Consider the following 25,397-nt stretch of genomic DNA (forward strand, 5'->3'; position numbering starts at 1 on the left):
TAAGAAAAGCCTTTAGGGGAACTGTTTCAAATAAATACAGATTCTCACTATTAACAACGTATAAGCCATAGAATCCCAGAAGTAGAGGAATTTATGGTCAAGAGTTGAAAGGCAGTGATTTGGTTCTTACAGTCCCTTGAAAAGAGCAACTTCATAAAGGGAGATGTCAGCACGTGACATCTGTCAGGCTGACTTGCCGGTAACCACGTTATGTTAATCGGGCAACTCACAGTTCAGAACAAAAGGCCAGCACTGTGGGGCAGTGCGAGTGAGTGCAGGGCTTCTGGATATTGGTGTCGAATCTGGTTTCTCTTTTCCCTTTGGTTGACGGAGGCACTGAGTGGAAGAGAGCAGCTCTCACTCCGTATAAGCTGCACCCTGGGGTCGCACACAGCCGCTGTCCCCAGCTCACAGGCTGCGGGTTGTTCATTAGGGTGTGCACCGGCAACGGCAGAGACAGCACCCGCAAGTTCATTACCGAGCCAGCACAGTGGAGACGAGGCTGCCGTCCGGGGTGCGCTCAAGTTAGACATTCTCTATGGCCTGAAGATTGCATTATAAAGTATACACCTATCTGGAAAAACACACACATGCAGAAAGACGTGTTCGTGGATGTTTACTTGCTTGTCCAGCTTCCTAAGTGGAAAAGAGAAAGAGTCTAAATGCCCATCAGTTGGAGAAAGAGTGTGTTTGCTACAGTATAATCCAGATGTTAAAAGGAAGGGACTAGATCAATATGTCAATATGAAAAGTTCTTAAAAATATGTTGAATAGACAAAAAAGCAAGTTTCAGAATGAGACATAGCTTGGTACATTTATGCACATTTTAACAATGCATATTAAAAGTCATATTTAGGTGGGTACACCTATGTGCATGGAAAGACATTTACATTTGGAGAGGAAAAACTTCATTTCAAATTCATATTAGCTCTTGTTTTCTGGACAGGCTGCAGAAAAGAGGGGACTGGGATTGGGGACGAAGATGATAAAGAAAACCTCCACTAAATCTGCAATATTTCATTTTTTAAGGAAATATGGAAAAGTTCTCATAATTTTCCATTCTTGGCACTGGACATATGTATTGCAGAAGTTTTCTTTTGGATTTCTTATTGGAAAATAGCTGAAAGCTTGTCTACTTATAGTGAATCTAATATAATTATCCTCAGATAGAAGAATTGTGTGTGTGTGTGTGTGTGTGTGTGTGTGTGTAAACTATAGAGACATATATCCAAATACATCAGACATGGAGAATTTGTACCATATTGGTATGGTACAATATGGTACAAATTCTCCATATATACGTGTGTGTGTGTGTGTGTGTATATATATATATATATATATAGCCCATGTGTTTCCCCTAAGCATAAATATAAATGACTAAAAATCTACTTTACCTAAGTATCGTGCCCTCGTGTTTCTTTAAAATGAGATAGGGTGCGAATTTATAGTATCTTATTGGAAATTAATATCAAAGTGCCCAACATCCCTGATTTGGGCAGTAATTATATTTCTTTATATATAGAAAGAAATTAGGGTACCAGAAAGCCGCATGAGATCCCAAAGACCGTCCTTCACCGCAGGCGGCGAGTCCAAGTACGGGTGTTCGCTCTGGTTGTTTCAGTGTCTGGAGTCATTCGGTGCCCACTTACCGCCTTTTTCGTGTGGACAAGTCAAAAATCAAAGTAATCTTGCTAATGATGTTTCTACTTATCCACGGAAGCATTTGGTGGACTGCAGTTATATGATCGTGTGGGGTACTCTGAAGAGTGGATGAGAACAGAGATTCCCTTGGAAGTTTGCCTCATAGCACACCTGTCCACAGCCTTCCCAGCTGGGAGGCAGAACCCCACTCGGTTCTTGTTTCTGATGCATTAAGCATCTTTTCCTCACCTTTTCTCTGCGGAAAACAGCGTCTCTGCACAGTAATCTGTAAGCAAACAGTAGCTTGTTAACGTTCCCTGGAAAAGATAACCTGTAGACCGACTCTCAGGCGTGATGAAGAAGAGCGATGTCCCGTGCGTCTGGGCACTGTGTCCCCCTGCATCGCGCCGTGGGGGGCTGCTGCGGGTTGAGTGTGGCGAGGGGTCCCGAGGACGGCAGCCGGCCATGGGCCTTGCTGGATCCGTGGCCTCTTGGCCAGACTTCTCATTCCACTTAGAATGAAAAAGAGATGGGAGCACGTTGGTTCAGCCTCGGCTTCAGCCACCTTCTCAAGGCCTGGTGGGACGGCTGGGTGGTCCGCTTGCTGTCCCATGTCCTTTTACTCCTGTGCCAGTCCGCCTTGAAGGGGCGTGCGTGGGTGAACAGGTGCACATTTGATCTAGGTTCGAATCCCACACTTAGCATGCATCTGACCTTGGACAGCTCAGCAGTTTAACTTGGATAAGTCTTTTAGGTTCTTCGTTTATAAAATGGGGTTGGGGGCGCCTGGGTGGCTCAGTGGGTTAAAGCCTCTGCCCTCGGCTCGGGTCATGATCCCAGGATCCTGGGATCGAGCCCTGCATCGGGCTCTCTGCTCGGCAGGGAGCCTGCTTCCTCCTCTCTCTCTGCCTGCCTCTCTGCCTACTTGTGATCTCTGTCTGTCAAATAAATAAATAAAATCTTTAAAAAAAAATAAAATGGGGTTAATGATTGCACTACACTTCACAGCAGTAGATTAAATGAAATAACGGCTGGCGACCCTGAGTGCTCAACCACAGGCAGTAGGTGGTTTTCTTACCGCTCTCATCAGCTGACTCCTCCAGCGACATTTATGAAGCACACACTCGGTGACAGGCACTTCTTCTAGACCCTGGGCAGACAGCAAGCGTGTACTAAGACAGAGGCTCTCCTCGGACTAACAGGCTGTTGGGGAAGACAATAAGCAGTGAACAGGTTATTTTATTCCCAGTGTTGATGAGTGGCGTCAGGCAGAAATGATGCAGGAGGGGGCCTCACAGAGTGACCGAGGAGACACGACTGCTTTAGCCTGGGTGGGCTGAGAGGCTTTCTCTGAGGAAGTGACATTTGAGCAGGGTCCTGACTGGAAGCCAGCAGTAAAGACGTGGGGTACAGAGGACACCACAAGTCTGAATGGCATGAGGCAGGGTGAGGCCTCACGGGAGGTCAGCAAGGTGGCCAGGGCTCCTGCAGCGCCTGAGGCCATGGTAAGAGCTGGCATGGCTATGTGTCCAAGGGCAGTGCGAGCCATTGGTGAGCCTGAGCGGCGGGTGACAGGAACAGATTTCGGCTTTTTGGTGTTTATTTTTTTTTCTTTTTTCCCCAAATGCCAAATGGGTAGTGAATCTATGATCACTATTTACTTTGCTCTAGTTTAGAATGGACCCATTTTACGTCATTCTCTGAATTACAGAGAAATCGAGTCATTTTCTTCCCGAGCCCTGAGCTGGTGATGACACACCACCTCTGTTGACTTATGCTTTCCAGCGATCCAGATGAAGGGCTCAGGGTTTTTAGGTTTTTGTCTTTTAAGCAACTTCATAATTTCAGAAAAGCCAGACAATCTAGAGAATAAACAAAAAAAGAAAATTAAAAATTAAAAAATCTCCAACCTTAACAAGAAATACAATTCCAGCTGGTATGCTGTCATCTGAGGGCTTAGTCCAGAAAAGTGGTTAGAAAGGCGCATACTGATTGCTTTGCCTCTGAGCCCTCCTTTAACCCTTTTGATGACCTTCTGGGGCAGGCACTGGTGTGTCTGTGACAGGGAGGAGGGATTCCTAGTGGTTCCTTAAGTTGCGGACTGTGACACAGCTAGTAAATAGCGGAGGTAAGACTCGAACCCAAGCCCCTCAGACTCCAGAGCCTGTGATCTCAGCCACTTTATTTATTTAACTAGTTTTGATCTCAGCTACTTTGTAGATTCATGGGCACAGGGCGGCACGGCAAGTGTTTTGTCCCTTGATGCAACCCAATCTCACCTCTTATTCTAGCCTTTTTCTATTCTGAGACACCAGTGTCCAGTACAGCTTTTTCACCTGTCTCAAGCACTTTCCCATGTCTTGTTCGTAAGATCTCCATTCCTCTAAAATGCCCCATTCTCTCCAATTATTCCTTTCACTCCCCCAATAAAATTCTCATCTCTCCAGACCAGCGGTCTTCCAGTAGTGTGAGGATGAGAGTAATGCAGAACACACACTGAATGCAAGTGGCAAAAACGAACGTTTCTAAAGAAGACTGTGTATCACATAGAGTTAATTCACGATTAAATATTATGTTTGCACAGTTTTTTCTTGAAGGAAGTCTTTATTTAAAGATCAGGTTCTCTTCTAGGATATAGTGTTGAACAAGATACCCAAGGCACCTCTCTCATGAGGTTCACGTGGCATGGAAGACCACGAAACAAATGAATGAAAATGTTGATTGCTACAGAAATGTCAACTTAAACACTTAAGATGTGGGGAATGGGAAAAGAGTAAAGCAAATGAATGTGGGAGTTCTTTGGGGCAGGTGTCAGTATAGATGGAGCAAGGGAGAAGTTATTTTATGAAACAGATGCCAGATCAGTGGTGGTGCCACTCCCCAAGGGAGGGACCCCAGGGCGGGGGAAGAGGATTATGGAACTTACAGAAATCTTACGAGACGGTGGAGATGCCATTGGGAAGTTGCATTTGTAAGTCCAGATCTTGGAAGAGGGGACAAGGCTGGAGATGTCTTTTGGGAAACACTGACGTGTACATAGGACAGCAAACGCCATCCCATGGTTTGAAGTTTTCTGCAACCATCTTCCTCCTCTGCTTCCCTCCCTTCCCTTCAGCTAGTCAGTCCATTTTGGGAAATCATCTACCCCAAACAAGGAAACTGTTACTATCAGTGTTACCTCTGGAAGCGATGTCACAGAGCAGGACTGTTGAAAAGAGACAAGTTCAGTGTTTCTAGGATGGGGATGAAAATTATATCCTGAAGTCAGATCAGTAGTCTTGATAAATATATCCATAATATTCTCTTGAGGTTACTCACTCAGAACTCAAGACTTTCATCCTAGAGTGTCCATTAGAAGCGGCCCATTTTACGTCATTCTCTGAATCACAGAATCCCAAGGGGGGTGGGTGGGAAGGGAAATATCGGCTAGCAACCCTGAGTGCTAGTGGACCCTGCATTTCTGTGCAACTGGAAAAACACACTGCTGGAGGGATGATGATGTCCAAAATAGCCTCTTGGCTTAGGTGTGATTTTTCTGTGCCTAGGGCTTATTTGATAAGTGCAATGTAAACTAAGACAGCACACCAAGATAAGCAAACAAATCAGTTATTATTTTTCAATACACATGCCTGAGCATAGCATTATTTTTTCATTGCCTTCTCTCAGGAATGCTTATAGCTGGAATATACATTATGCAGCAGAGAAGATTCTTCTATCTTTTAGAGGGAACCATTTTCTTCTCTTTCCTAATTAGGCTAAATCAGAAAATCACTTTTTCCATTTCTAATTTCTAGATCACCAATAAAAATAAAGGGAAACTATATTATTGTAGGCTTTTTAACTTATAGTTTTCATAACTATTTTTATTAGTACAACCACAAAACAGTGAAGTTTTGCTTTTCTCATATTACAGTGGCTGGATAGAGCTGGGTGTCCTCCATTGGTAGAAAGACCATATTGGCTCCCTGGGGCTCTAGGGCAGAGCACCTGAGAACCTGCAGCCAGGCTTCATGGAGCCCCAGGGTGGGTTCCTAATTGTGTCACAGAGCGTGGGCATTAAGAACAGGGAAGCCTGTTGCTGTGGACTGGATTGTGTCCCCCTGAAATCCATGTGTTGGAGCCCTAACCCCGAGCGTGATGGCATGTGGAGATGGAGCCATCAGGTGGTGACTGAGGTTATGTGAAATCATGAGGGTGGGGCCTTCATGATGGGGTTAGTGCCCTTATGAAAAGAGACACCAGCAAGCTTGCACTGGCTCTTTCTCTCAGCCATGGCAAGACACAGTCAAAACCAGTATTCCTAGAGTAGTTGTCTCCTCATAGCTGCTTCCGGAGAGGTACTTCAGGGATCTAGGAGTGGAACAGATCAGGGATCCTTTCAACCTGTTGGTAGGCTAAGCCCATCTCAGAGATTTCCCAGGCTCGTCTAGAGACCCACAGTGTTGATGAACACGGCCTCGGCCTGTGGTCAGACTGACCCAAGGTGGAGACTCTTAGCCCCTGTCTTCCCTCCCCTCATAGACCTGTTAGGGGTGGGTGTGGGGTGCTGCTCCCTAGTTCCTGTTCCTTGCCCAGCCCAAGCCAGAGAGTCAATTTCTGAGAATTTGACTTCAAAGTCAACTTGCTCGGGGGCAGAAATCCTGGCTCACCTTGTGTCCTACCTCAGCAAGACACCTGAGCTCTCTCAGGCTACCGCAGTAGAAATGGGCTTTTGGCCCATTTTATCACATAACAAAATTCTGCTTCTCAGTGAACTTTTCTTTTGTGATCCAGGATATGGGACAGCTGTTGACTGGCATTTACTTTACTGCTTTCGTCTTATGCCTTTTGTCCTCATGACTCATCAAAGTTTAAAATGTTAACCGTCTCCTAAAGCCAACTCAAACATACAGCCAACTTCCTTGATCCAAGTGTACAGCTGTCACCAGACACAACCACGCTGACACTGCCAGGCCCTGTCGCTGTCCGTCCAATGCAGAGGTGCTTCTCGGGCCCTTGTCTAGGTCTGACTTCATGCACGAACACAGCCCCTTGTTATTATCGACCAAAAGAGCCATCAAGCAAGGGGCAGGGACCTTGGCCTTACACTGGTCCATGGATGTGGCCCTATTCTGCCTCTCCGAATCTCTGTGTCCTTCTGTCTGTGAAAGGATTGGACTTGATGCCTTGGCTTCTTTGAGATCTGACTTGAAGGGTGTCCTTTCTACTGCGGTTGGTGTTAGTATGTAGAAAACCACGCAGTGGACCTCACTTCTCCCTCCCCACCCCCACCCCCGGGAGGACTCAGACTCCCTATTGGAATGGCCTTTGCTTATAGGTCACAAATGTGCACCAAGCCACTCGTGCACACTCATCCCGGCCACGGCCTGACCACAGACTTTGTCAGAGATGAGCGACGTGGGTTATGAGGAGAGTCAGTGGGAACTGGACAGAGGGTTTTCTTTCTGGAAAGCCAGTTGACTTGAATAGAGGTTAGAATCCTCAACCCGGGACATTTTTACAGTCTGGCTCTGAAAGAGGGTGTCTGGGGCTCGGCTGCCCTTACTGACATATTTGCATTTTAGTCAGTGGTAGTTGCCACGTCTGCACCGTGTTACCCGGTTTCTCTTTACACGTTTATCTGGCCTTTTCAGAGCCCCAGAGTGTAAGGGCGGCGGTCCTGCCGGTTCCTGACGGGAGTCTGTCTCCGGGGGTCTGCGCTGCGACTCCCGCGCCTCAGCCCGGTCAGGCCGCGCCGCCATGCAGCCGCCGAGCCGAGGCGCCGGTGAGCGGTGCCGCCGAGCCCAGGAGTAAACCGCGCCCAGAGGACGCGAGCGAGCGCGGACAGACAGACCGAGGGGGACGCGCAAACCCGGCATGACTCTGAGGGCGCGGCCTGGCTCTTGCTCTGGAGGCCCAGGGCAGCCGCCCCGCCCTCAGTTCCCCTCTGACGCACGGAGCCGAGCGCTCTCGAGCACGACGTTGGCCTCTTTACCGAATTGTGCTGGAATTTTTGGTAACCTCGGAGCTGGACGTCATTGTGTGGCCTGAGCTGTGTCCCCCCAAAATGCACAGGTTGAAGACCGGAGCCCCGGGACCTCGGACGGTGGCCGCATTCGGAGGCCGCATCTGTCAGGGCGGCGGAGTGACGTGTGAGATGACGTTGTGACGTGAAAGGCGGAGTGACGCCAAAGCCGTGGGTGGGGGGGGGGACCCCAGGGAGCGGACAGGTGTCCCCTGGGCGGGGAGCCTGGGCCGCGGTCACAGAGTGGGGACAGCGCGGGGCTTGGGGAGAGGAGCCGCGAGCGGCCGCGGGAGCGACGGTCCAGCCTATGCGGTGACCGCAGGCCGCGGCCCCCAGCGCCGCGAGAAGTCGGTTCTGCTGCGCCGGTCCGGCTGCGGTGCTGGTCACGGTGGGACCCGCGGACGGACCCGTCGCACAGGCCTCGACCCCGTTCCGCGCCGCCCGGTCACGGCAGGCGGTTGTTGAGCCTTCGTGCGGCCGCTTCTGTCGTCGGAAGCTGCTCCTCGCAGGGCGTCAGCGCGGGCTCTTCCGTGGACGCGACAGAAAACCCGCTCGAGCAGCTCAAGCGGCGCAGGGGCCACGCCGTCTCCCTGAGAAGCCCGCGAGCGGCCGCGGCCGAGTCTCACCGGGGGCTCGGGTGCGCTCAGAGCCCGGTTGCTTCTCCGCGGGCTTCCCTGACGGGTCCGGCATCAGGGGCGGCCGAGCGGGTCCCTGCAGCTCCCTCAGCGCTGGCTTTGCGGCCGGAAGCGCTTCTGCTGTGGCGATGGCTCGCGGGGGTGACGCGGCCAGTCCCTCCTCAGCCGCGACAGCCTTGGCTCAGCCGAATGTCCCCTCGTCGTCGGCCTTGCCACCCCGGTTCGCTCCCGGGTGTCTCGCAGAGCGTCGTGCCTGACGGTTCTTTCCCCTCGTGGTTCTGCTCCTCCTCATCTCCTCAGCGATTCTCTTCCTTGGCGCCGCCTCCTGCTGCACTCGGGCGGAAGCCGGGGCGCGACCGTCGCTGTTACAGGAACAGTAACTCCTTCCGGTTGGGGGGTTGGGTCGTGACCAACCAATGTTGGATCTTGATGAACATGTTTAATTCTCTCAAATTGAGCTTGGGGCCCACGAAAACTCTTGAGGCCTTTTTCAAAGGAACAGTTGTACCGAATGTCGGTGACTCTCCTCTGGGAATGACAGGGTTTGTGTTTGACGCGTGTGTCAGGTCATCCTACGGAAAACGTTTCAACAAAAATTTATACAACACGTGCGCCTGTGTGTGTTTGATCACTAACTGTTACTCAAGCGGAAACTGTAATGAAGCAGCATATTGTGCTTTACGAGGAGTTGGGTTCCATTAGTTAAGGTTCTGTTTTGTTTTGAACATCCTTATTTTTCTACCTAGAGATACACACAACCTAAGAAAAAGTAGAGAAACTAGAGGAACAACAGAGAGATGTAAATAGGGCCAGGACCGGCGTAGTGACCTGACTGATGGCTACCATAGTTAGGCTCTTAGCTTATCAGGCACTGGGAAAGGAAATTTTTGAAGGCAACAAAATAAAGAATAACTTAAGACCAACAGAGGCTCAGACTTCACTTTCACTTTTTTTTTCCTAACAGAAAAAATGGAAGCATTGGTAGCTGCACAAAACATAGGTAAATAAATAGGCTTTTCCTCCATTCACTCTTCGGACACACTATGTGGTTCTTAACACTCTGTTGTACAAGGATGAGCATAAGCCCACTGTACACGCTTAATGATGGAAGCTGAGGAGCTTGGTGTCTATTGGTGATCCCCTTGGCGGTGCTGTGGTTGGTATGGGAGTACTGTTGGCTCTTTGAGCTTTGCGGCATGGATGCTCACTCTTAGTCTTCTAGTGAGGTAGGCTGGTGGGTACCCAAGAACACCTCCTTGTGCACATGTGTTGAAGATCCATTGTGTGATGCTTCAGGAGGCCCCACATAACCAAACCACAGAGAGCTAGTCATTGAACTACTACTTGTTCCTACAAATGACTTAATATGTATCTTCAACTATAGCCTAACATTAATCACAAATGGTGCCAAGTATGGGCGTCCTTTTTTTAAAATCCTAGTTCTAGGTCTTTTTTGGAGGTCAATTCATCCTTTCACATGCCCATCTCTTATATACATACACACACACACATAAAATTATAGACATAATACATGCACGGAGCACGTCTCATTCACCACATATCCCTGGCACTTAGCACAGTGTATTCAAATATTTGTTGAGTGGTGTTCTATTTAAAGTATTCATATTTTCACTCTAGTTGAGGAATATTTATTGAGTGCTTCCTGTATGCCAAGCTCTGGGGATCAAATTCAGCCAACATTAAATGGAATTGACTTTACCCTGCACAGAGCATACATGGCTGGAGGACAGAGAGCTGAGCAGAGCACTGTGCCAAATAGGCTACAAAGAAAGATGTTTCCTAATGGAATCTTGTTTCTACTAGAAGCTTTGATTCAGAGGTTCCCATTGTGTTATATATTATACTTTCTGATGAACCAAGTGGCCCTTGAAGCAAATAGACACTTTTCTTAAGACTCTCTCTACAGACTGCCACTTCCTTTGTCTAGAAAGAATACAATAATGGCGATGCTGATTATTTCATGTGCTTTTCTTAACTATATGTTTATGTGGTTTACTCACACCCCATCTCACAATAAGTTCAAAAGATAAAAATAATACTGAATACTAGCTAGGATGTCATATTGTTTTTAAGCCAAAATAGAGACTCAGATAATATCCCTTCAGGTTGGAGGACTATGGGTCAAACTCCATACATCGTTTAGCGTGGTTATTTATAACTACATGAAACATAGTGACTGATCTCTGTTCATTCTTTGAGAAAGTAGATAACGCATGGGAAAAAATTCAGGAAGTATTAAAAGATACCCAGTAAAGTCTCTCTCCCACCCATGGGACAGTTTTCCAGTCCTCCTTCCTGGAGACAATCATTGTTACGAGGTTTTAGTGTTATCTTTCCAGAGATATTCTGTTCACATGTAGGTGCATACACGTATGTGAAACTCTCCTTCTCTGACATAAATATTAGAATGCCATACTTAATATTCTGTAGTGGTTTTTAGCTTGCTTTAGATGGCAGTGTCAAGGAGTTAGAGTTGGCAGATTGATAATAAAATGTAATGTATTCAAAGTTTAAATATTATAAAACAAAAATACAAAAGAATTTGCTAGTTTTTGATACAGAGTCAGATTTTTTCTTTGAAAACAATGTTGCTGGTTGGGGTTAAACCAAATGTATAATCTATGATTTCTGTTAGTGTTGGTATCCTTTTTTTTTTAAAGATTTTAATTTATTTATTTGACAGACAAAGATCACAAGTAGGCAGAGAGGCAGGTGGGTTGGGGGAGGAAGGCAGGCTCCCCGCTGAGCAGAAAGCCTGATGCGGGGCTCGAGCCCAGGACCCTGGGATCACGACCTGAGCCGAAAGCAGAGGCTTAACTCACTGAGCCACCCAGACACCCCAGTTTTGGTATCTTTAATGTGGAAAATGAAGTTAAAATACTTTCAAAACAACCTGAGAGCTGAATTCTTTTAGTTTTTTATTATTTTAACCCAGATTTTTTATGATCTTTCCTATGTCTAATTTAACAGTTTTACCTTTTAAATCTTGATTATTATATAATTATCAAAAATACATAACTGCCCAGCAAAGGAAGCAGTCAACAAAACTCAAGGGCAACATACTGAATGGGAGAAGATATTTATAAATGACATATCCAATAAAGGGTTAGTATCCAAAATATATAAAGAACTTATACAAAATACCAAAAAAAAAATCACATAATCTAACCAAGAAATAGGCAGAAGTCATGATCAGACATTTGTCCAAGGAAGGCATACAGATGGCCAACCGACACATGAAAAGATGCTCAACACCACTCATCATTAGGGACATGCAGATCACAACCACAGTGCAGTCGCCTCACACTTGTCACGATGGCTAAAATTGAAAACTCAAGAAACAACAAATGTTGGTAAGGAAGTGGAGAAAACAGAACCCTCGCATACTCTTGGCAGGAATGCAAACTGGTGCCGCCACTCTGGAAAATAGTATGGAGTTTCCTCAAAAAGTGAAAAGCAGAAGTGCCCTATAATCCAGCAAGAGGAACAGCACTTCTTTTTGCCCCCTTATGTCATTAATTTACTTAAGATTACATCGTGTTACCATAGGTTCACTGAGCTCTTGAGCAAGGCAGATTCCTTTTGAGGACAGAGATAAAGACATCTTCCTAGTCTTCCAAGAACTCACAAACTTCTACGCCACAAGGTGTAGACTGTGACAGATAGTCTAATGGAAACAAATAGTTTAATAGTATTAATGGAAGCACAGAAGGAGATAGGATCAGTTGCTCCTAGAGACATTTGGAGACATTTCTCAGAGGGGATGATCTCTTTCAAGAATGGACTCTTAGAATCACAGATACCAGTGCCCAAAGTTGTGTCGAGGACAGGTGTGTTGTTGCTCTGGCACTTCTAGGTAAGCACTTCGTCTGAGCATGGGGTGTGGGAGCTCCTGCCGTATGTCGTTCAGGTCCCCGACTGTGGCCATGTCTCCTTCCCTTTATCTGGTTGCTTTTGCTACAGTTGGGGCATGAGAAGAGTGTACCCTGATGGTGGCTTGGGTCACCTTCTTAAAATCAGAATTCCAAAGAATGCCAGCTATGATCCTTTTTTTAACTTTTTTTAAAAATTTTATTTCTTTTCAGTGTAACAGTATTCATTGTTTTTGCACCGCACCCAGTGCTCCATGCAATCCGTGCCCTTTCTAATACCCCAACTGATTCCCCCAACCTCCCACCCCGACCCCTTCAAAACCCTCAGATAGGATCCTTTCAAAGCAGTGAGCCATGGGAATGGAACACAGGACAGCAGGAAAGGACATGGAGAGAACAAAAAGAGGGAGGAAGGAGAGGAGAGTCCAGATAGTGACGGTAAAAACCTATTCTGCTAGACAGGGCAGAGAAATCCTGGCAGGATGTCCACAGTAATACTGATGGAGATTGGTTGGGAAGAGGGAGATGGATTTGAAAACACATGAGTTTTCTAGACTGACATTTAACTCTTTGAAGGCCTAAAACTTATCTTCTAATTATTTTCTAGAGAGTTTGGATATATTTTTTCCTACCTTTTTAAAATTAATGACTGTGGGAAACCTCATTATCTTAAGGTCATCAGTATAAGTTGGTGGTCATGCTTGAAATGAGTTTCATTCTTGGGGAGGAAGATAATGCTTCCATGAAGCTCCAAAATCTTGACTGTAATTAGCAGCTGACGTCTGCCTGGTCTAGAAAGACATCGGTAACAGTATCTGAAGGAGTCTTTTTTTACTGACAAGTTTCTATAGACTGTGAAAGGATGATCTTGCAATAATGGAACCCATATCAGGGTGAGACCACACACTGTTTACCACACAGAAAACTGAAGTGGATTCATACGCAAGGCAGACTGTAGACTCTGCTCCGAGTGTCTGATGTAAATGACCAATTTTGTCTCTTTAGGAACTGCAAAACTCCAGCCAGTGCTTGTCCAAGTGCTTTGTAACCTGTTCGGAATGTTCTCTGAATCTTAATTTGTTGCTCATGTATCTTTGTTGCCCACTGGGCCCATAGACTACACTTCCTCTGCCCTGGAGTGTGTGCATCCCCTCGTGCAGGCCTTGAACACGGCGGCGTGGAACCGCCAGGCTGTCTGCAAATACCCGCCTTCTGATTTTGCTGAAGACAGTCTTCATCCAGAGCATTTTGTCTTATTTAGGGGCCTTTCCTTTTTGGGGAGGTTTTACATTTTTCCAGGAGAGGCTTTGCAAAGGCTTGCTGCCAAGTCATTTAGCTGAGAATGGGATCCCTTTATGTCGTATGGCTCTTTTGTCTCCCAGAGCTGAGCATTGTCTGGTAATCCTGCTTGGGTCTTTCTTTGAGGCTCTTAGCCTGTGCTGTCTCTGGAAGAAAGAGTAGTTTCCAGATTGGATCTGAACTGCAGAAGGTCACTCATCTCTTCATAAATCCTGGACTCTGATTCTCCTTGTATCTTTCAGACACCCTCTGTCAGTTTTTCTCGTTGTTTCTCTGCCTGTGATGTCCTTCCCAGTTACCTCTGTCTACTAGTTCCAGCTCGGTGTCTGGACACCCCAGGGATAGCTAAGAGCCTCTCCTTTGTGCTCCCTAGTGTTTTGTGAATACCTTTTAGTACTAAATTATTTGCTTACATTTCTGTCTCTCTGCTATACTGTAAGTTCCTTGAAGTCAAGGAGGAATTCTCTTCATTTCTTATTCCCCTTGAGTACAGCATCATATGATACATAATGGTGTCTCGATAATGTTTACTCAGCAGAAATCACGTTCGTTGTGGCTTAGAGAGACTTTTGGGGGGAGGGTATTCAGGCATATTATAGAAGGGCTAAAACTAGACAAGTGGCCTCATAACGAATCTACACTTTGTAGGGCATTGCAGAGTGGCTCGCAATGAAATCTGGCAATACCATGAATTGTAGTTATGTAAGAAATCAGAATCTCCTTTTGTATTTTTGCTCAAATACAGAATCAAGGTATTTGAAGAGTATTTGACAAGTGATTTGCATTTTCCATGGTGTAGTTGTTTTGTGCTTCTTACAATTGTGTTCCCCCTCTTTATAGTAAGTTCACTTACACCAACAACCTGTCCTAAAATTGCCTTTATTTCTTGCTTAATTTTATACTTAAGGAATTCCTGTTGTGATATAGGAAAGCAATGATGTCGTCTTTGGACTTCTTTATTTTAGGGGTTCAGTAAGTATCTGTATCTCACTGAGAAGTGTTTTTCAGCCTATTCTTGATATTTCCAGACCTCTCAGTGCTTAGGAATATTCTAGGACTTTGAACAAGTGCTCTATATTCAGTGTAAACACTTTGATTGTCCAGAAAATGATTAGTAAAACATTTTAGATTTCTTTTTATTTGAAAGTCCTTAATTTCATGAGTGTGCATGAATTCATTTTCTAGGGCTGCAGTAACAAAGCACCATCTGGATGGCCTAAAAACCAGAAATTTATTTCCTTACGTACATTCTGGAAGCCACAGTCCAGGATTGAGAGGTCAGCAGATTGTATTCCCTCTGAGGGACTTTCCTCCTTGGCTTGCTTTCTTCTCCGTCTGCACCTGGTCCTCTCTCTGTGCCTGTCTCTGACCTATTTCCTCTCCTCTGACCAGGACACCAGTCATATTGGATTAGGACCCACACGTACGACATCATTTTACCTTAATTACCCCATTACAGGCCTCATCTCTTTCATAGTCACTCCAGGGTACTGGGGTTTCAGACTTGGGACTTCAACATAGAAGTTTCATTGGGACAAAATTTAGCCCATAACAGTGAATAATGTGGCAGTTTAAATATCGTATTCAGGTATTAAAGATATTCTTAGGTTGCTGAAATACTTCTAGGTGACTATTTAATAAATACACACCTACCTCTTCCCTTTCCATAGATCAAAATGTTGCTTCCCTTCCTGCTTACAGTTTTACCCTTGCTACTTTCTTGATGCCACTGGCTGCCCCGGAGTGGTTGGTGAGGACGAAATGCTAGTGCTCCTCTCACTCTTGTCAGAAAACAATCTTATTTTAGAAAAATATCTTATTTTAATAATGTAGTATATAATATGTACAACATATAAAATCTGGTACTTGAATCCTGTTCTTTAAAATGATGATGGTGATGGTGATGATGATGGTGATGATGATGGTGGTGACGGTGGTGATGCCGCCGCCACTGCGATTTACTGAGCATCTGTTTTGAGTGAGTCACTGTATGGGAATCATCACAGCCAGCCTGCAACTAGAAGTGATGATCTCTGCTTGAAACAGGAAGAAACTGAGGCTCAGGGAGAGGAAGTAACTTGTCCTGGAAGCTTCGGTTCCCTTGTCTCCTGTAAGGCATCTGTTTGGTCCTGAAGGACCATCAGTTCTGAGATTAGAAATGCGGTACAGAAGTGAAAGATATCAAGCTGATAGTCACCTGGCTTCTTGGTTGCAATCTGAGACCCAAGGGTCCCAAGTGTTACAGACTCCAGTGACTGAATTCCACATGGTAACAGTTCGAAGGCACAGCACCATTGACCTCTAGAATGGGGTTGATCGACTTCAGGTTACTTTTAGGCTAGGACTTGTGGATTATGGCCTGCAGTTATCAGGATTACTGATTCAGAGGTGGTCTCAAGAGAAAGGTTCAGGATATTCAGTATGAAGGAAGGATGTATTATCACAAGGAAGATGTATTATCACATTTTTAAAATAATGGGATTATGGGAAAGTATTAGTGGGAGCTGCTTGGAATGAGCTAGACCCGTGGTTCTTCATCCTGGCTTAGAATCAGAAAACCTGGGAGGCTTTCTAAAGGACAGTGCCTGGGTTCCAACCACAGAGATTTTTATTGAGACTAGCATGGGCCTGGACATCTGTTATTTTTAATAGTTACCTGAGTAAATCTGACATAAGCCAAAGTTAACAAGAACTAATGAGCTAGATCAGGGGTTAGCAAGATACAGCCCATGGGCCAAATCTGGCCTGCTACCTGTTTTTCTATGGCCCAGAATTTTTTTTAAAAAAAGAATGGTTTCTATACTTTTAAGTGGTTGAAAAAAATCAAAGAAAAATAATATTTTGTGATGCATAGAAATTACAGTTGTCCTGCGAACAACATGGGTTTGAACTGTGCAGATCCACTAATACACAGAATCTTTTTCAACTATAGTACAGTACTGCAAATATATTTTCCTTGTGTTTTTCTTAACATTTTTCTCTATCTTATTTTAATAATGTAGTATATAATATGTACAACATAAAATCTGTGTTAATTGACTTTATGTTATCGGTTGGGTTCCAGTCAATAGTAACTACTTGTAGTTAAATTCTGGGGGTTGTCAAAAGAGAGATGTGGATTTTCTACTGTGCAGGGGGACTGTGTCCCTGACCCCTGCCTTGTTCAGAGGTCAACTGTCTATGAGATTAAAAAATTTCAATGTTCATAATTCAGATTTTATTGGAAAACAGCCATGCGTGCTCCTTCATGTATACAGTGTCTGTGGCTACTTTCACGCTACAGTGGAAGGCTGAGTAGAGGCTGTATGCGAGAGACATACAAAGCCTCAACTGCTTATGGCATGATCTGGCCATTCATAAGAAATGTTTATTGACCCCTGAGTTAGGCTATGTCAAGATCATCAACAGAGCTAGATTAGAACTGAAAAAGAAGACAACGGTTTGGGTGACTTGTATGTTTTTGTGTGTGTTTTGCACTTTAACGTCCTGTGGGCTTGTTGTGTTGCTGTTGTTTTCTAGCAGTAGGACCCTTGTTGATGGATCCAAGCTGGTTTGTTCAGAAAGTCTTTTACCAAACAGGGTTGAAATATACACTTTTAAAAAAAAAATTTTAAAAAAATTTTCATAAACATATAATGTATTATTAGCCCTAGGGGTTCAGGTCTGTCAATTGCCAGGTTTACACACTTCACAGCACTCACCATAGCACATACCCTCCCCAATTTCCATAACCCCACCACCCTCTCCCTACCCCCCTTCCCCCAGCAACCCTCTGTTTTGTGAGATGAAGAGGCTCTTATGGATTGTTTCCCTCCTGATCCCATCTTGTTTCATTTATTCTTTTCCTACCCCCAAACCCCCCACATTGCAGCTCCACTTCCTCATATCTGGGAGATCATATGATAATTGTCTTTCTCCGATTGACTTATTTCACTAAGCATAATATCCTCTAGTTCCATCCACGTCGTCGCAAATGGCAAGATTTCATTTCTTTTGATGGCTGCATAGTATTCCATTGTGTATATATACCACATCTTCTTGATCCATTCATCTGTTGATGGACATCTAGTTTCTTTCCATAGTTTGGATTGCTGCTATAAACATCCGGGTTCACGTGCTCCTTTGGACCACTACGTTTGCGTCTTTGGAGTAAATACCCAGTAGCACAATTGCTGGGTTGTAGGGTAGCTCTATTTTCAACTTTTTGAGGAACCTCCATGCTGTTTTCCCGAGTGGCTGCACCAGCTTGCATTCCCACCAGCAGTATAGGAACCCTTTCTCTGCATCCTCGCCAGCATCTGTCATTTCCTGATTGGTTAATTTTAGCCATTCTGACTGGTGTGAGGTGGTATCTCATTGTGGTTTTGACTTGTATTTCCCTGATGCTGAGTGCTGTTGAGCACTTTGAAATATATACTTTTTTCCTTAAAACATACCAGTAAAAAGAACATAGTGTCCACAGAATATGACAACCCAGAACTTTTCAATACTGAAGTTCCCCTAAATCCTTTAAATATCCATTTCCTCTCCCATCTCTGCCCCTCAACCCTTTTTTCTCTTTCTCCCATCCTTCTGTTCCATATTTGCAGGTGATACCAGCTGGATGCCTTGAAGCTTTCAAAGTTGGGCAAAGAGAACCATGTTTGCTGGAATAATTTTAATACAAAAATGTAGTTGAGCAAGTTGAGGAAAATACCACTGACTATCCTATTGGCTTATTTCTTTTATCTTCGAGTTTTCACCCACTTGAACTTAGAAAAAAAGAAAAGCGTTAAGGTTAGGAAGAGTAACAGAAAATGGAAAACAAACTAGAAACAGAAATCCCCACCATCAGGTTGCGTTTTGTGCAAAGACATAGCCACCATTTGCTTCCAAGCCATCTCACTCAGCTCAGAATGGGAGAGACCGTAAGCCTGTGCTTAGAGGCATCACTTAAGGCCTTTTTTTTCTCTCGTAATTTTGGTGGTGGTGTTTGTGAGGGAGGAAGCAATGTTGACATATATTCATTGGTTCGGTCAGCATATGATATCATGGATTTATTTTTAAATAATGAAGATGCATCCATTGAGCTGATAGGAAGAAAGTATTTGATTTCCAGATCGTTTATTATTCATCATTGGATGATAGTTTTTGATGACCTTGAGAGTCTCCTTATAAAACTCCTTGGTGTCTTGGGTATTGCATGTGGGACCATGTTCATGTTCATGTTCTTGTTTCTGTCCTGCCCTTCCCCTATCATCATGAAGTAGCTAAAGCCCCTGGCATGTTTCCCCCACGGCCGTCTGGAAGGAAGCCAGTAAAGTCATTACAGATGGCTGTGTGCCCGGACTATCTGAAAAAAGCATCGACTGTGCTGCTAATTCAGTTTCAGGAAGGGTGATGTTCGCTTTTATATTAACGAGTGTTTTGAAAAGACTGAGGGCAGATATGTTGGGAGCAGTTTTCTTCTCCTTGGAGGCCATGGTTAAATTTAGTTGTCCTTTAGCTTCCCGGCTCCCAGGTCTGAGCACTGCTGGCTGACGGAGGATGCGGATGGGAAATGTATGTAATGTTGGTGTGTTTTATGTCTCATACGGGGTCTCAACTTACTTACCTTTGCTTGTTTGTGTTCAAGGGTTCTTTACATTGGCCTGGCCTGCAACACGGCGCGCTATATTTACATTTCCTACCTGGAGAATGCCTGGACTGTTCTCCCGATGGAAGTTCTTCAAGGTAAGCTAACAACTGGAATTAGAATTATTTTTCTCCCTGACTGAGCTAGGACTATGTAAACCTTCAGTGACCGTGAGCATCTGACTCTGAAAGGAAGGGCAGACCTGCTGTTCTGTATTGTTCCGAAGGGTTCAGGAAGAGGTGACATCAGGGGGCTGGTTCTTCAGTGACTCTGAGTGGCTGTTTGTGCAGCCAAACAAAGCTGGGTTGTCTATGCCCTTGTGATTAAACAAAGAAGGAGGAACTCAAATGAACTCTAGGTACAATTAAGCCTTTACGTCCAAAGGTGGTTTAAAGTATAAAAGACTGATCTTTTAAAGACTTTGGTGTTTTGGTGTTTGTAGGTTAACTGTACATGCTGAAAACAGGTTGTCATAATTATTTTGATTCTTCAGCTTCTTTTATCACATCTAGTGATTTACAACTAAAGGTTTAAATTCAAGCTGTTATTTTCCCATGAACCTTTTAAATCTTTGCTCAAATGCCCTGACCAGGCTTCTCTTTGCTTCACTGGACTGATTCCCTTCAACAGATAACAGTGAAAAAAAAATTTTCTCGGAGGCTCTTACCATGGGCTTAGGAGCAGTAAAAACTGGGATTTCTATCCAAAGCTCATTGCCATATTAGCTCCTATAATCTTTATACTGAAGACCCTTGTTAACTGCTTGGCTGAAGCATTTGGTGGTTGGTGTGATGATTACAATGAAAGTTTAGGCCAAGATTATCCGAGTTGAGGCCTTCTGAGACAGCCTAGGCTCCAAATCATTAATTCTCCTGAGTAGTCTCTGATTATATACAGTTTCATTAGCTTTATAGGTTGCCATTCTCACTCTCCCCTAAACCTGAGGAAACAAATATAGCACAATCTACATAATTTCTCATCATGATCTCTAAGAGGACTCATTATTGTACATCTGAACAAAAGGTACAAAATGCAAGCGCATTCATCAAATCCCATTGTGGCAATTAAAAATAATTATCCTTATTGAAAGGAGGTATAATTTTTATTCACATGATAATTATAAAATTAAAATATATGCATATTCTAAAGATGCTATTCTCAGGCCTGATCCAATGGTATAATTGGTGAAAGGAGATTTTGTTTAAAACAGAAAATGGAAATTTGTCTTATAATAAATTATTGTTTATAATGATTAGAACTCTGGAATAGTCTTGCACTCTGGAATAGTAGAGCACGTCTCAGCACTGTGTCGCTTAAGAAGAAAAAAGCACTAACTGTGGACCGTAGGAAAGAATTGTGCAGCAACAAGGTCAATGCAACGCAGTTCTCAGGATTTCGCAGCTCTGGTTTTACAAGGCAGGACCCCCCCTTACTTAACCACTTTACTTTTTGGTGTCCCACAATGTGCAGATTCTAGATTAAAAAACAAACTCACTAACTGGTGCCCACAGAAAAGATATGGTGATAGTATGTGCATATATGTTTTTTCTCCTTTTGATTTAATATAAGTTAGATGGAAAAGGACATAAATGACTCAAGAAAAGAGAGCAAAAGAGAAGCTTTTTAAATGAAATGCTTAAAGGAACAACAAAGGAATTTTATAAGAGAAAAAGTTGCTATTACGAATAAAAACACTTTTTCCCTGTTAGTTTATCAAAGATCAATTAAATAGCTATAAGAATCAGGTAGCATGCTGGGAATGTCATAAATGTAATAAAATATAATAAGGAATAATATATTAACTTGGGCCCCAAGGCCCCACCATCTGTGTGGAAGCTGGATGTGTGAACACAGAATTACAGCAGTGTGTTAGAAGGAGCCAGAGAAATGTGCCCGCTCCCAGAGAAGACGCTCTTTGGGACCAGAAGGCATGGAATGATGAAGGTATTATTGAAAGATTCCCCCTGGGAAGTCACATGAGCTGGATTTTGAAGGCAGCATAGGAATCCACTGTGGCGTCGAGAGACAGCCACAGAGCCATGCGCCAGAGCTAAGAAGCGGAAAGCAGAGTGGCCACTTTGGGGAGACAAAGTATATGTCATGGCATCCACTTCAGTATTTCTGGGTGCCTCAGGGGCGTTAGCCTGGCTTTTGGGGAGCTCGCCGGGTTTGAAATACAGACGGGCATCCTGCCTCCTGTGGCAGGCTGTGATTTGTACCTCTCTGCTTCGTTTTATTTCCCCTGTGCCAGCAGAGATCTAGTTACTGATCTGAAGCAAGTAAAAAGGAGTATCTGGAAATACATAGAGTCTCCTTGTCTCCCAAAGGGCTCTGTAGCCACTTCTGAGAGCTCGTTGTGTCTGAGACTGGAGGAGACAGTCTCATTCCCTGGCAGAAGTGAGGGCTTAGTATGTTTGGGCTATACAACGAAAACAAAACCCTTTGCCTTTGTTAGACCCATACCCCCCCCCCCCGAAAATAGTGGAATAAATCCTCATTCCAGAGATACACCTATGACCGAATAGGGTTGTTTTGCCAATCTAGATTCTTCTACCTTTACAGATACTGCCCACATGACTTTAAAGTCTTTGTGTTTGAGGCAGTTCTACTTAGGATAGGGTAAAGGCAAGGGACCATGATGACAGAACACTGGGTTAATTATAGGACAGTCCCATTGTCATGATACAGCTGCTCCTTAATTCCTGGACTGGAATTATTAGCTGAGTCTCCGTGGGGCGGTGGCTGGGAGGGGGACTTTGGCTCTTTTCATTGACGATCTTGACTCGGAACAGTCAGCACTTCCACTCTTCGATTCCCAACCAGTGCCGCAGCAGACGGTCTTCTTAAAAAAATAGAGGCGAGGTGAGGTCTGTCTCTTCATCCTGTCACCCCCTCTTCCCCCAAACACCAGGAGAACTAGTGTCACCTAGTGGGCTCCTGCAGGGGAGGAGACAAGGATGCACTTTACCCCCCGCTTCCCTGCCCATCTCTTACTCTTCTGGGAGGAAGGACTCCGTGTTCTCCTTCCTTCCTTCCTTGGAGCGCCTGAGCGTCGTCTCAGCATCCGTCTCCTTGGGTCACGTTGCTAATAATGAGCAAATGAGGTGGGGATGAAGTCAACGTCCTCCTCTCTAGGCCCCTAGTAAGGAGGCTCTGCAGGCAACCATGCGGGTCGAGGTGAGGCTACCGGACGCTCCTGGGAATCCCGAGGACGCTTCCTTCCCACATGGGGTCTCTGTCACCCGTCGCGGCCGGTGTCGCCGGAGCTCATCCTTCGCGCGGCCCGGCCGGCGCCTGCGGCGAACGAGCGGCTCTGCAGGCCGCGGGCAGCGCGGAGAGCGACGCCGAAGACCCGCCTCACGCAGTTCCTTGGGAAAGCCGCAGTGCGTCTCGGTCCGGAAGCGCGGCCGGTGGCGGGGAGGGGCTGCGCCTGCGCCTGCGCCTGCGCCGTGTCTGCCGAGCTCGCTCGCGAGGACCCGCAGGCGGGTTCTCTGTTGCCGTCGTGCGAGCAGCGCTTCCGCGCACGCGGCTGCGGTGGGGCGTGTCCGCCTCACTGTGTGGACGACACGTCGGACCCGGGTCCCTTCCCGGGCCGGTCGCGGCTGTGAGTCCTTGCGGACTTGGAGAGGAACGTGGTCAAAACCGATCTTGCTGCTGAAATGCGTGTAGGAAACGCGGGCCCGGCCGGGCGGCTGTGACGACGGAGACCGTTTCCAGGTGCCTGACTGGCTCGTCCGAGCCCGGGACGGTGAAGACGACTCTGTGTCGGTCCGTCCCTGCAGGACGCTCCAGCGGACGGAGCCGCGGGAAGATTCTCGCGGAAGATGGTTTTTTACTGTCACCCGTAGGAGAGCTTGAGCGGGTATTTACGAAAATTCCCTTTTTATTTATCCTCTTCAGCAAGTGAGGACCGTGTTTTCCTTCCCGGGGGTTCTGGAAGGCCGTAGAGACAGGCACGGGAGGGTCACTGTGCGGCGCTCACCTGGCAGTGGCGTCCCGGGCTGAGTGGGTCTGTGAACACCGGAGCGGGGAGTTTCCGTCGGGCTTAACCCTTGAAACACAAGCTGCCTGCGGGGGGACGGCGCCCTCCGTCCGCATTTCCGTCGTGTGAAAGTCCCTGGTGCCGTCCGAGTCCCGCCCGCCTCAGACCCGTCATGAAATGACCATAGAGCGGCCTTACTCTTCGCTCGGCCTTGGCTTGTTTGCAGTTACATAACCTCCCGCAGAGCCGTTTCTTCGCAACTGGCATTAGTTTGTTCGTTTAAAATCCGCTTTAGATGTCTGCCCCAAGAGCCCTGTTCTGGGATCGCACGCCACACGTCGCTGTCCTTTCCTCAGCTGTCGTGATTCAGGGGCTGCAGCACTTAACGGCTACCCGGTTATCTTACAAACACTCGTTTTACTTCCTCAGTTTTAACTCTTAAATGCAACAAACACGAACATGCTTATGTTGTTTGAAATCGCCAAAGAAACACGCACAGAGGAAGACCTGCTACCTGATTTCATAGTCTCCTGCAAAATGCCCTGTAATTGTGTTTTCTAATTTTTAGAGCTCTCGAGTAATACAGAAAGTTCTATCTCAAAAATTTATAAATATGTGAAGAAAATTTGAAAACTAGATTTAAAAGCTAAACCTTCAATATAATAAACTTTTTCTCTAGGATATCATCCTTTCTCTACTGCACATTTACAAAACATCAGTTCTTAAAACACTGCCCATTTAGAAAACGTGTGTTTTTAATCATTTATGTTCCCACCTCATTCTATAAATTATATAATAACTTACCAAAATATGCACTAATCTACAAACTATTAAGTTCTTAGGCCTGAATTAGACTGTCTTGCATTCCAGCTCCCTTATCAATAATCTAAGTGTTTGGGGGCAAGATACTTAGCCTCTCTAAGCCTCAGATTGTTACACTATAGAACAGGCTGATAACAGTATTAAATAGCCTAATCCATGCAAAGTGTTCAGCATATTAGCTGGCACATAGTTAGCCTTCAATAAATGTCAGATATTATAACAATGAAAGTAAAATAAAAATTATAAATCAAAATCAGGACCAAGGGCAATATAATTTAAAATTAAGATTCTACTCTACGAGATTAAATTGCAGTTATGCATTAAAACCTGGCCGTAAATGACTAGTCATGCACACTGTTCTCAGAGTTATCTTTGGGAAGTGAAAGTTTTACTGTCTTTGATATGACAGCAGTTCTCGCATGAGGCTTGATACAGGGAGATACTGAGCCTGGAGCATACATCGCTGGCCAGTCTTGATACTAAACACACTTTGGGCGGCAGTCTCCTAAAACTTCTTCTAAGGCATGCTGAGGGTATGGTGCCAGCATGTAAAATTCACAAGGGCCTGTAAAACATTGTATCACTTACACACCTTAAAAAAAAAAAGCAACTCACTTTATTAAATTGTAAAGTGAAAGGAATTTATAGAAGCTTCGTTTCATCTGTTCATTTTACCTCATACGTGGGATCTGGAACTCTTCTCCAGCCTTTTCCAGGGCACCTTTTCTCTCCAAATGCTCTCTTCCTCACACCGCGGACCACTGCCTGCTTACTTTCAACATTGTTCTGCTCGGCTGCCCGTGTGTGTCAAGGCCCTGTGAATGTTTGTTCTCAAGGAGCTTGGTCTCTCTCTCAGAGAAATCCCAGCCCTTTTCACCCACCAGACCATAAACTCTGAGGTGGTTTAAGAAGATGTGCATTTCCTCGTCCTCAAAGCAGAGCAGGGGTCTGGCACATGGTCTGGCTGCGCAGTGAGTCCTGCTGAGTGAACTCACGAAGTTGATTCTTGAGGGGCTCTACATTGGGGGATAAGGGAGCTTCGGATTTTCTCACTGATTGTCGTACGCCCCATAAAGTTGCGTTCCCGCAGGTGCTCCGTGCCAGTGGCTGTGGGGTCCACGGTTCTGTGGCGTATTCTCCACTGTTTGCGGAAGGTCCGTTGCTGTTGGTGGCCCAGACTTTGGCAGAAACACTTGGTGCTTACCTGATGTTTCTTGTTCTTCACGGACACACAGACTCTGCTTCCCAGCCTCCCTTGCAGTTATGTATGACCATTTGGCTAATTCTTCTTAGCGGGAGGTGAGCAGAAATGATGGGTGTCACTCCTAACCCCAGACCGTAAAATCTTCCTTGTGCCGTCCTCTCCTCCCCACTCTGCCAGCTGCATACGGGTACCCAGGGTGACCGGGTGTTAAAGGGCGCGGTGTCTCCAACGCCTGGTCCCCGAGTGACCCTATGGAGCACAGCCACTACTGCTCTTGACCCCTGCCCATTGAACTTCATTTGA

At 45.4% G+C, this 25,397-nt stretch overlaps 1 protein-coding gene across 9 annotated transcripts in view; it reads left to right on the forward strand.

Moving 5' to 3' along the window:
- The window catches only part of MFSD6 (major facilitator superfamily domain containing 6), a 69,422-nt gene that overhangs the window by 31,174 nt on the left and 12,851 nt on the right, over nucleotides 1-25,397 (forward strand). For 5 of the 9 annotated variants that reach the window (XM_032354182.1, XM_032354185.1, XM_032354183.1 and 2 more), the window contains exon 3: nucleotides 19,087-19,184. In XM_032354182.1, coding sequence (XP_032210073.1) covers nucleotides 19,087-19,184 — 98 coding nt within the window. Of the gene's footprint in view, nucleotides 1-14,657; nucleotides 14,758-18,949; nucleotides 18,973-19,086; nucleotides 19,185-25,397 lie in introns of those variants that run through there. The other 4 variants (XM_032354188.1, XM_032354189.1, XM_032354186.1 and 1 more) reach the window with 2 other exon arrangements.

The sequence above is a fragment of the Mustela erminea genome, chromosome 8 (assembly GCF_009829155.1).
Source record: "Mustela erminea isolate mMusErm1 chromosome 8, mMusErm1.Pri, whole genome shotgun sequence".
Lineage (NCBI taxonomy): Eukaryota > Metazoa > Chordata > Mammalia > Carnivora > Mustelidae > Mustela > Mustela erminea.